Source organism: Hydra vulgaris, chromosome 13, assembly GCF_038396675.1.
Source record: "Hydra vulgaris chromosome 13, alternate assembly HydraT2T_AEP".
NCBI classification, from domain to species: Eukaryota; Metazoa; Cnidaria; class Hydrozoa; order Anthoathecata; family Hydridae; genus Hydra; species Hydra vulgaris.
The window spans coordinates 27,661,912-27,675,000 of NC_088932.1; the positions used below are offsets into that span (position 1 = coordinate 27,661,912).

The window sequence follows — 13,089 nt, forward strand, 5'->3', positions numbered from 1 at the left end:
TTCAAGGGTTTAGTTGTTTCCATTCTGCAAACTCGCTTGTCTTTGTGTTTGAAAAAAGGATACATGGAAAGCAAAACAAAGAATTTTTTGATGCACTGTATAACAACCATTGACGATTAACTTTTTCCCCATTTGGAAGATTTTTTTCAAACCAACTAGACTGTCTGTTTTCTGATGATGTTGATGTGGTAGGATAGACTTCTCTCTTGTCTTGTTTAGTACCATGTTCAACCAAAGAACATCTTAGACTGTCATTAAATTTGGGCCAAGTTGGTGGATCATCAAACTTGAATTCTAACAGATTTGTTTTAACTGCATTTTGGTTTACTTCATTGTTTTGCAGTAACTGATCATCATCACATCGAAAAAAAACTGAACTTTTTTGCGCTGTAAAAATAAAAATAAACTATATCAACATTTTTTCCATTGTAATATTGCAAATGACATGGCTTAGTTTGCTAAGTTTTTTAATTAAATTTATTTGTGATTTTGACTTGAAAATCCATCAATAAAAATATTTTTACCTGGTTGTTCTGTTTGATCTTCGCTTTTATTTAATCTATTTTGTAAACACCTTTTGTAATTTTTTGTCACTTTCAAGTCGTTGCCTTTATAACTTTTTGAAAGCTGAACCAGATAGCTTTATTCTTTTTTTTGATGGTAACAAAATAGATTTTAAAACTTTTATTACAAAATATTTTACTTTTCTTGACAAAGAAAAAATGAAAGTTTCTGTGTGCGACTAGGTGTAATCAATAAATACAAATGCAACTATTTTGCCTTGATTTCTTTTTTAAAAGTTCTTAAGTCAAAAAACTGCGAGTTAAAATTATTTTCATTAAAAAATTGCAAATCTGGGTCGTAAAAGTCATTAAGTAAAACATTATTTGTAGTTTTGAAAACATTAAAGTGTTGCGTTCCAAAATCTATTGTTTGTTTAGCCATTTGTAATAGTAATTAATTCTTACGCTTAAAAAAAAAATAACAGGTGATGCGGAAGTTATCGAACAAAATAAAAACGTCAATAACTTATTTATAAATAAAAAAAACAAACTACTATTATATTTTTTTTAAATAAAGCATTTATCTTTTAATAAAAATATATTATTTTTTATATGAAAAAACACCACCATCTGCAATTGATCTCATTTTTGCTCTGACGCCTTTCATATGCGACTGTAAAAAGTTTAAATCAATTTCTTGTAGTTTTAGTTTAATGCGATCAATCAAAACTTGCTCTGTTGAAGCTTGTTAATCTCCCTCGTAAACCTTCTGTGCCAAATGTCCCCAAAAATTTTCAATTGGTCGTGCTTGAGGCACATTTGGGGGAATGGATTCTTTATCAACGTAATAGACATATTGGTCCATCCAATTTAGAGAATCTTTAGAATAATGAGAACTTGCTAAATCTGGCCAAAATAAATAGTTAAAGTCTCCATGATACTTGTGAATAAATGGAAGAAGTCGTTTTTCTAAACATTCATTAATATAGATTGATAAATTGATCGCTAGAGCCTTGGAAGTGCGAAACAATGGCTCGGACATACCACGGTCAAATATGGCTATCCACATTAATAATTTTTTTGGAAATTTCTCTTTTCCTATAAAACGAACACTTTCTGGGCATGTCTTTTTGTTGTATGTAGTATCCAGAATTTCCAGGCATGTTGTCCCCTGCAAAACAAAAGTATTTTTCGTCATCGATGACTAGACGCGATTTTGTGTTATAGAGTTGGTTAACTAGTTTCCTGCTTCTTTTCTTTGCCTTTATTTGTTGTTCTATAGTATATTTTGGAATCTTTTCACGTTTTCTATATTTAATATTCATTTTTTTCAACTGACGACCAATTGTCGATTGATTTACACCGAATTTAATACCTATTTTTCTCTGACTGACCCCATTTCGATTGTTGACAAGTCTCGTTAAATCGGCTTTCTTTTCTCTAGTCCAGGATGTCGGACGACCAGGGTGCATTCTATCAGGAAAATATTGAACAGTTTCAAGTCTTTTTAGGTTATCATATATTGTATTTCAAGCAAATTCTTCCTTTTCAAAATGATTTACAATTTTTTTTTTTCTATTAGGTTTATTTACAAAAAACATTTTTAGTCGCTTTCGAAAAGATTCTGGTTCAGCTGCATTTAACCTCATTTTAAATAATTGTGTTTCAAATAATAAAGTTTATATTTTATAGAACGTTTATGCCTACGCATAAAACCACAAAAACTAATTATTACGCTCAAATAATGAAATTAGGATTTGTCCGATAACTTCCACATCACCCATTAAAGTTATTTTTTAAATTCGCGACAATTAATTTAGTTATATTTAGTCGTTGCGTATTTACCTTGATTGCCCAGTTTTTTTACTTCTTTCCATTCTTTCTCTCTTCCATAGTTTCTTTAGCGAAATTTTCGTTAATATATATTTCACTGCCTTTCAGATTTTGTTTTAATTATTTAATTTTTTTTTAATTAATGTTTTAACTTCACATTGGAAATTATTTTAATTTGCATGAAGGTGCGAAAAAAATTATGAGGCGTGTCCAAAGATTTTGAAACGCAAATTAAAATTATTTTGGTTTTGAGGCGCCTTTAAAACATTTCATATATTAAAAAATGTTTACTAAATTTTAAAACTTGCCGCCTTGCTAATTTGCCGCCCATGGCTGTGGCCTTGTTCGCCACCCCTTCACTACGGCTCTGCAAATGATCTTATGCTGCTAAATATAATTGCAGGCAATTATGTTTACCAATTTAGTCAGGACATGGAGTAAAATACTCTTGTTTATATACATTATCTCTTGTTTATATATATCTTGTTTACAGTGAGAAGTCAAATCTGAGTAAAATAAGAACTTTCAATATGTTGAACTTGCTGTATTAAAGCATTTCTAAAAATGGATCTAAATGATATTTTTTTCAAATCAGCAAAAATGTTATACATCCACGTCTATTTGATGTAACTGAAGATAGAAATGTACTCAATGTAATTCCTCCACCAGAACATCATATGCTAATGAAGATTGTGACAGTGATTTTAGATGCTTTGTAAGGAACCTGATAACAGTGTCTGGCTAAGTTATTATAAGATAATTTGGTACGAATATAATGGAGATGGGTTGGATGGATGGTAGATATACCAATAAAATTTGGAAACTTCTGCTTCCCTATTTAACATCATGACTTAATATAATATTAAACTATTACATAACTAGCTGTCATGACCCGTAAAAAACAGGTCTTTTTCATCTGGGTATATATATTTACAGACAAAAAATAAATATAGCAAAAAAGACTTATAACTGCTAAGGTAAAGTTTCAAAGTTTTTGCTAGCTACAGGATTAATTTTTTTTTTAACTTTACTGCAGCACCTTTTGGAGTAGCAGGATGAGTAATTAATTTTTTTCTTTATTAAGTTTCAGACTATTTTTTTAAAACTATTTTTTTTAAACTATTTTTTTAAAACCATCTGCAGCTTATTAGGACTAATAAACTGACCATATTAATATCATAACTATCTTGATAAATTTCTACAGGTGTTTTGATGTTTTTAGAAATTTTAAGCTTTTTTAAAAACTCCCTCCCTTTGGATTGTTACAGTGAATAATATCTTTAAATATGTTACATATATAATATCTATTAAACTTCCAGTAACTTCCATCTCGAATAGTGGTTGCTTGCAGCCTTGTTTAAGTGAAAATGTTAAAAAAAAATTATTAGGACTGTGACACCTGCAAGTTCTCTTTAACTTAATCATGACGAAAGTAACAAAAAATATTAAACATAAAAATCAGTATCACCTAATTCTAACTTCAGAAAATGAAGTAACTTTCCATCAGTTGAATCTTACCATTTGCAAAATTTACCAGACTTGTTTGCTCTTTGTAAGAATAAATTAAATTTAGCTATTTCTTTTTCAAGTCTTATTTTTGATGGGTATTATCCTTTGATTCACAAAGAAATCAATATTCACAAGCTTGGCTTGGGGTAACCTTTTGCATCAATTATTTGTCAAGAAAAATATTTGTCAAGAAATTGTGTTTGAATCCTCTGAGCATTCTTTTATGTGCTTCGGCAGAGAACCTCTTCACTCTATCCCCTTTATTTTTGTTATTTATTGTTCTCCTTCTTAAGACTGCACTCTTAGATATAATTTCTGATCAAATTGACAAAACCCTCTTTAGTCCTCTGCTAATATTGTTTTTGTTAGTGATTTTAATGCTCATCACATTGAATGGCTGGGTTCTAACACCAGTGACCATGCTGGCACTAAATCTCAGAACTTTTTTTCAATCACTTACTCATATAGTTATTTTTGAGACTTGTTTTCAGATAAACAATACAGATGGTTTCCATTGTTAACAGTTTATTATCCTTTCTTATATCGGAAGTTGGGCTCTAGAGAATTTTAGGGGTGTTTAACAGTGTCATTAACAAAGGTGAATCAAATATTTCAACTCTAATTCATGGGTTCTTATTATTTTTCCCAAGGAAAAGACAGAACTAATTGCAAAGAACTTTTCCTCTAATTCAACTCTTGAATCTAATGACTATACAAATCTTGCCATAAGAGTTAAGCAGATTAACCAATCGTTAGACATCAAAATCACTCCAGCTTTTATTGTTAAAATCATTTCTTAATTAAACTCTTCTCAGGCTTGTAGTCAAGACAACATTCCTGTCATAGTCTTACAAAACTGTTCTTCAGAACACTCTTCAATTCTCTCTAAACTATTTAATAAATGACCTTATAAAAACCAAATATACAATCCCTTACAAAGTTAAGCATCTGTAATGTTGCTACACTTTATCTTCCTTGCCATTATCTTACTCCTGATTCTATTCTCTCCTTCTACATATCTCAGTATGGAATACTCTAGTTATATTTGGGCTTTTTATATTAAGAACATCATTAGAAGAACCCATATTTGGGTTCTTCTAATGATGTTCTTTCTTTTTTAGACAAAATCTAAAAACGTAATGTAAACATAGTTGGATCTAGTCAACCATCTTTTTGTCAATATCAAGCAACTTTCCAATTTTTCTGTCAACCGTCTCCTAACTCTATTCTTTCTTTTTTAGTAACTCCCAACTTAATATATCATTACTTTATCTACCTATATCATTACTTTATCTACTATAACATTACTTTGTCTATCCTATATCATTACTTTATCTACCTTATATCATTACTTTATCTACCTATATCATTACTTTATCTACCTATATCATTACTTTATCTACTTTAACATTTCAATATCTACTATATCATTACTTTATCTACATATATTATTACTTTGCTACTACTATCTTAGTTTATCTACTGTTAAAAATGGTTTTAATTTAGTAAACTTCATGATATGAAATACACTTTTGGATTACTGGTAACAGTTTAAGGAAGAAAAAAAAAATTTGAATCCATTACCAGAATAGCTTCTTTTAAAGTAACATTACTGAGTGGGTTTGCATTATTAAATATTATGTTATTTCTTATTTGTGTAATAATATATTTCCTTTTGTATATTTGTGTTTTTTTTATATTACAGATTTTGACTATTCTTATTCTCTAATTAATGTTAACATTAATGTAGCATTTAATGTTGTAATGTTAACATTAATGTGAAATTTAATGTGACATTTAATGTTAATTTTAACATTAATGTAATATTTGCTGTTGTTAAGTTAACATTAATGTAATATTTAATGTTGTAATGTTAACATTAATGTAACATTTAATGTTGTAATGTAACATTTAATGTTGTAATGTAACATTTAATGTTGTAATGTAACATTTAATGTTGTAATGTGACATTAAGTGTAACATTCTCCAATAATGTTGTAATATCACTAGAACTTACAAAATCTTGCTAATTTGTAAAATGATACCAATGTAGTTTTCATTTCATTACTGTACTTACATGTTAGGGTTACTGTGCATAACTATGGGAACTGCCTTAACTTACTAACTGTTAGGTATTTTTTTGATACCACAACTAATATAGACCCGTATTACTGGTTCTGATAGCTAGTAGTATTTATAATAAATAAGAATGTACCTCAGGTGTAAGTAGGTGAAAGTTACTTTGGATAGTGTAAGGTGTTTTCATAAGACAACCTATTTAAAAAAAACACTATAATTGATAAAAAAAAAAGTTAAAAAACGCTAACAAATATTTTATAAAAAAGATATTTTTTATAAAATATTTGTTAGGTAATTTATCAAATTCTAAGATCATATTTCATAGATCTTAGAATTTGATAAAGGTAATTTATCAAATTCTATGATCATATTTCATTTAATTAGCACTAATTGTATTAGGTTTTTTAAAATATAAAATAGTACATATAAAATATGAAACATAATAAATTAATAAAAAAAAAAAAATAAGATAGCATGAAATTGAAAAAATTAAAAAATTACCTGGTGTATTAGATATAACTTCTTCAATGAAATTGTCAACGTCGTCATTAGTAACATCTATATCCAATGATTTTTTATCTGGAGTAAAAAAACTGATTAGATTTGAGGTTTTTGTTATTTGTTCAGGAGTAAACTCTGGAAAGTTATTTTTAACGAAATTTCTTTTGTAAGTGTTCTGCTCAAAATATGAGAAATTTTCACCTTCATCAAATTTTAATAAATTTGAAAGCTCTTCTATAGACTTCATAAATGTTTTATTTAAGCTCTTTTGATTCTCTTTATCCTGTAGCAACCTTTGAGATGTACTTACGGTAAAAGAAGGTGACCTTTGAGGAACATTATAATTTTCTAAATTGCAAAGTGGTGTAAGTAAACTATAGTCATCTGAAGGTATCTTTGATAAGTGAATATTTGAAGTTTCAAATGGTGAATACGAAGTTTGAAAGTCACGAATTGGACTTAATGCAAAAAAACTTGAGCAATCGTTGTTACCAATGTTTTCATTTGGAGAGTTTGCAGTATCAAGCAAAGATAAATTCGATAAGCCTATGTCTTCGTACAAAAATCATTTTCAATTAAAACTTATATAACTCTAATAACTATAAAAAACAAAACTCATACATGATGCAATTAACATTAATTATAAAACTATACTAATAAAATTACTTTGTCTGCATTTTGGGCCCGGAGTACGAATACATTTTTCATTGTTAATAAAAGGATCTTTTGCTAAAGTAAAATACAAAAAAAATATAGGTATATTATAAGTACAAAAAGTCAAAATATATTAGGAATATTTAAGGTTTAAGTAAAAAACTCTTTAAATAGGCATGCAGACTAAAAAAATATGTTTAACCTATATTAAAAAACACCTGATTGATTTATTATGGATTTTAGAATTACTACTTACAATAACTTTTTAACATGCATAAAAAGTTCACAAAAAGTTTACCTAAATTTCAATGATTTTTATTAAATAAAAAAAATGAGAAAAAACTTACTAAATGCTTCAAAAGGATTATAAAGTGCATGTATTCTACTTTCTATTTCCTGAAATAAAGTAAAAACAATTTAAAAAAATCAAGTATTTAAACAAAACAAAACACAAAAAAAAAGACATTTAAGCAGTGAAAAAAATCAAATCAAAATTTTTGTAAGAAAATTAGTAAAAAATTGTATGAAAATTATTAATATTTTTATTCAAATCCCTTGTCTACGTACTTATACACTTTATTATGAAACTTTTGGTAGAGTCAAGTTAGTTAAATTAAGTATTGTCCTCCTAGGCAGAGTTATTGAGTACATTAAATAAATAAGATTTATGGTTAATGCAATTTATATTTTGATAAGTCATATGACAAAGTATATACATGTTACCGACAGTGGATCATGACAGATTACAACCGATGATCAGAAAAATTTGTCATTTTTCATCTTGTCTTGAACAGTAAAAAAGTTTAAAGTTTTTCCTTAAGTGTTATGCATGCCTCATAACTAAAGGCATTAAAAAATATAACTTATGAGCTGAGCATATTCTTTTAAGAAGTATAAAGACCTTGGAAATCTTATAATTAAAAATGAACCATTTTTGAAATTTTTGAATAAATAACTTGTTACTCTAGCATTAAATATCAGAGATCTGAACTGATCCTACAAATTAAAAACTATCACAGCAATATTAAAGCAGAGATATTTAGATGTAGTTCATTCAGACTAGACCAATAGCCTCTACCTCAACACTTTTACCTATTGCAAGATAAAATAATTATGTTACTGCGGTAAATAAATCAATAGTATAACAGGAGGACCAATGATGACATAATGATTATTAGAAATTATCCTATAATATTTTAATATCAAATTTAATGTTGCTGCTTCTTCTGCTACTGCTGTTACTCATTCAGGCATGTTTGCGCAAAACTCATGGCAACCAATATTTATGCATCAATTCAACTATGGCAACCACACCCCCAGTTTATGGAGAGAAAGGGTCACAGCACTTTTTGTATAAGAAAATGTGAACGAAAGTAAGTATTTAAATAGATATTTGCATACACATTCGTTCATATTTTACAATTTTATATAGGTTAGATAACTTATGTAAACTTTAAATTATGCAATGCTAAAACATATATCAAGTTTTACTTTTACTTTAAAATTGGATTGCAGCAACAATTTCTTATTTTTGATTTATAGCTATTATTTGATTTTTTTTGTTCTGTTTTATAAAGTTTTTTGTTTATTAAATAGTTTTAAAACATTCTTCAAACAAAACACCTTGGTGACCAAAATGGTTAGCTTGCAGCATTCTGATGTAAAACTTCATGGTTCAAATCCTTGCACTTCCACGCTGTTTTCTTTTTATCTTTTTCAATTTTTTAAAGTAAAAAATAAAACATTTTTAAAGTTTTATAGATATTTTATCACTTTTATAAAGTTTTACTATTAATTAAAAATTGCACTTTGGCAAAATCTTTTTTATATTGATTTATAACATTTATTCGTTGTTTCATAAAACTAATTCGTTTTTTGTTTATTAAATAGTGTTAAAAATTGGCAGATTAGTGTGTCTTAGTGACCGAAGTGGTTTGTTTGTTCTGCCTTTCCCAAGTACAACACAATTGTTTAAATCATGTTGCTTGCACATTAATTTTTTTTTTTAATCTTTTCTAATTTTCTAAAATACAAAATAAAAGGTTTTTAGAGTTCTACTGATGTTATATATAAAACATATATAACAAACAAAAGGGAGAGAGTTTTAAAAAAGCTTAAAATTTCAATAAACATCAAATATTATATATTATTTAGAATAACTGCTTCAATGTTTTTTATTCATAACTTTAGACACTATGTATAACTTTCCTACTGTTTACTGAAAAAATAAGGAATGAATATAGAAATGGTCAGTGTAGAATAGACTTACCAAGCCCCATGTTTAACAGGTCTGGACAGCTATTACTTATATAATACTGGTTGATTAGACATTATTGAAAATCATGAAGAGTAAACAACATTCAAATCCATAATGTAAAAGATTATTAAAAACTTTAATTGAATATGAATTAGTTGGAGATAAAAATCAATAGTTAAAGGAGTGAAAGCAAAAATCATTGTGGTGGAATGAAGAAGACTAGTGGAGATAATTGTTTGTCCCACAGACAATTATCTCCACAAGTGGGACAGATAACTATCTTCACTACTAAAAGTAAGATGGATATTTTTAAAGACTAAAGGAAATTAATGAACCACATGCATCTAGAATATGATGTCAGTAAAAGGTGAACAATGTTCATTTTGAAAGAATAGCAAAAATAACAGTCAGAAAAGATTATAGAGGAAGTAATGATCTTTCAAGTTCAATAAATATTGCATCAAATTATTTTCTTTTTCAACACAAACTGAAAAGATAATGAATTTACTTGCATTATTGTTCATCAAATTTTTGAAAAGTTAAAAGGACCCATTAAAAAATTAAGGATCCATATACTCCTTAAATTTTTACTTTTAAAGGCTCGAAAACTATAACAACAGCTTTGCTGATTCAGCAAATAACAAATGGTGGAAGATTTAAATATTGTTTAAAGTAAAAAAAAAAAATATTATAAGAAAAACCTCATCAGAACTGCTTCCAACATTTTCTTTATTAACATTTAAAACAGACAGTGCTATCTAAAGTAAAATACGGGATTGATAAAAAACCAAAGCAGATATTTCTAAAATACTGAATATTAATACATTAATTTTACAAAAAAAAATCTAGCCCTAAATCTAGATTGATGTGCTGATTAACAATTTAATCTATATGCACATAATATCCATTTATATCAGACCCTAAAAAAGTTTGAAAAAAAGCATAATTACAAAAAAACAAGCATAATTGCATATAACTACAGTAATCTTCACTTAAGTCATTGAGCACGACTATTTTCCAAACACCAATACTGTTGCCGTAGAATTAGATTTTTAAGTCATCAAGTAGAACTATTTTCCAAACACAATTTTTGTTGCCACGGTAGCGGATGATGACTTCATCAAGCAAGGCTATTTTTCAAACATAATTACTTTTGCCACGGAGGATGTTCAAGTCATTGATCATGACTTTTTTTTAAACATATTTACTGTTGCTTGGAAGAGGATGTTTAACTAATCTATTTCTATTTTCCAGACTCGATTACTGTTGAAATGGAAAAAAGATGTTTCTGGAATACATCTGGGTTTTTAAAATCAGATGTCAGTTAAAATCATGTGATATCGAATTGGAAACATTTTAACATATTTAAAAAGCAGTATTCTTATTCCTAATTTTAGTTTTTCTTAAATGTTAAAACTTATGACACTTATAGAATAGTTTACAATGTCTAGGCCACAATATTAATGCTTTATTTATAAGTTCTGGAAGAATGTTTTATCCCACATCTTTTATATGCAGAATAAGTCCAGTAATAACTTTTGTTTGTTGTTTTTTTTTAACTAATTTTACATATAACCCCTTTTAAATTAGTCAATAGGTGCATTATCTGTTGAGTTAAGTGTCTACATTTCAGGATGAATAAATTTGATAATTTAGTCAGTTAAAAATTTAATGGTCATTTTTAAAGACTAGATAATCTAATTTTTGAAGACGAGGAATCTTGATGGAAAGTCAATTTTCAGTTTCTTTAATTTCATCTTTAATGGTTTTAAAACACTCCCTATATAGTTATTTGAATTAATATTAACTCCTGCTTATACAAATATTATAAATGTTAATCCTTTAGCACCAAATACACCCATATCATGACAGCTTTTTGAAAATTTTTTTATTTTATAAAAGAGTACACTTCGTGTTTTTTGATTTTTATTTATATAAATATGTTTAGATTTTTGATCACAATCAGTAAGGTGAAATAGTTTTACATCTGTTCTGATGATTTTTATCCAGTTTTTTTTAACAAACCCATAAAGTTTTTTTGATCATGTAAACCTTTTCTAGATCGACCAGGTGATAATATATATACACATCCTTTTAAAACTTATTTTTAATTACATTTTCTAAATTTCTATATAATATACATTTTTATAATATTTTAAACTCTCATGATAATTTAGAAGTAGGGAAAAATCTTTTAAATTTTTCATCTGTGAAACTTATTGTGAATTTAGCTTTAATTTGTTGATGTCTACATTTATCTTTTTTGTCATTAAAATTATCTTTATATTCAATTCTTGCCACATTTTAAACTCTACTTATAGTGGTTATTGAAACTTTGATTCCTTTTCTAACAATTTCTTAAGCATTCTATACCGATATTTAAAAAAAAGTTAAAATATCCAACAAATGTTTGTGCTTATTATTAATATTCAAAGACAAAACATGTCTTTTAACATTTTCTTGAATTTTTTTTGTCTGCATATTTTACATAAACTTTTACCCCTAACTACTTTAAATATGGGATTTAATGTCACACATTTAAACATCACTTTCTATTGTTTAATTAAAAAGTAATTAAATCATAAATGTATTATTAGTACAATGTCACATGATTGTATAAATCCATGAGTGGGTTTTAAACCAACCATGGTTTTCTGGAGTACGACTGGGCTGGCTGATAATTCAGAAATCTTTTAGGCTAATCAAAAACAACATTTACTGTGTGACACAAACAGCACAGACTTACACTTATACACCTACACGCACCTGCAGCTTTACTGGAAGTAATATTTTTACAAGTATGTTCAATTTAAGTTAATCAAAAATGCTTGATAGATAAATTTCCTAATGTAGAAATCAGGTGTTCATCATTTTATATAAAAAAAAATTATAGATTAAAATTTAATTAGAGATCACCTGTTCCAGAAGAATCTCCTGTGCCTTGCTTTTATTTTCTATATCATGTGCTGGAGACTTTCTCTCTATATTGCTAATGCAATCCTTAGTATTTTCAACATTACAGTTTGATAGATTATAACGAGGAATGCGAGATGATTTATTATTAGCTTGAGGATTCGACATTTGAGTCTTTTTAACATTATCTATCTTAACTGGACAATCCAATTTTAAATTTGTTGATCTTGCTGTTTGTGATGAACTAAAACACAAAGTTAAAATTAAAAATCATGAAAAAAACTACATTAAATTACAGTAAATAAGGAAAAAAAATACTTTTTTTGAATTGACTTTAGTTGTCGAACGGGTGTTTGATCTAAAAAATTTAAGTATGATGGTATTTATAAAGTATTTTAACATAAATATAAAACTTAAACAAAAAAATTTTTTATTACCATAAAAAATGATTAACATTCAAAAATATTACCCATATGATTTCAGTAAATAAATGACAAAATCACGAAAATTTTTTGTAAGAAAAATTACTTAAATCAAGCATTTCAAAATTACGCACTTTAAAAATTAATTTATATTAATTTTTTAAAACAAAAATGATCAACTAAATATGGATTAAAAAACAGAATCATTTGATTTTGTGATAAAACTCAAAAAATCCCTCAATGCTGTGATAAAACATGTAAAATATTAGTGTGGTGTAAGTTTGTTTAACAAGTTACAATGATAACTAACGTATTAAATACTTATTTTATATCTAGATACAATGTTTCTTTATAATAATAAGAAAAATCTAAATTTTTTTGCAAACATGTTATTTTGTTAGTATAATGAAGTAAATGT

The 13,089-nt window shown here is 27.0% G+C and overlaps 1 protein-coding gene across 4 annotated transcripts in view; it reads right to left on the reverse strand.

Annotated features, from left to right (window-relative positions):
• Window positions 1-13,089, reverse strand: part of LOC136090262 (HAUS augmin-like complex subunit 6) — a 126,031-nt gene that overhangs the window by 7,242 nt on the left and 105,700 nt on the right. For 2 of the 4 annotated variants that reach the window (XM_065816516.1, XM_065816514.1), the window contains exons 18-24: window positions 12,568-12,607; window positions 12,253-12,493; window positions 10,038-10,094; window positions 7,427-7,475; window positions 7,092-7,154; window positions 6,426-6,977; window positions 6,061-6,119 (exon numbers count right to left, since the gene is read on the reverse strand). In XM_065816516.1, coding sequence (XP_065672588.1) covers window positions 6,061-6,119; window positions 6,426-6,977; window positions 7,092-7,154; window positions 7,427-7,475; window positions 10,038-10,094; window positions 12,253-12,493; window positions 12,568-12,607 — 1,061 coding nt within the window. The remainder of the gene's footprint in view (window positions 1-6,060; window positions 6,120-6,425; window positions 6,978-7,091; window positions 7,155-7,426; window positions 7,476-10,037; window positions 10,095-12,252; window positions 12,494-12,567; window positions 12,608-13,089) is intronic. The other 2 variants (XM_065816517.1, XM_065816515.1) reach the window with 1 other exon arrangement.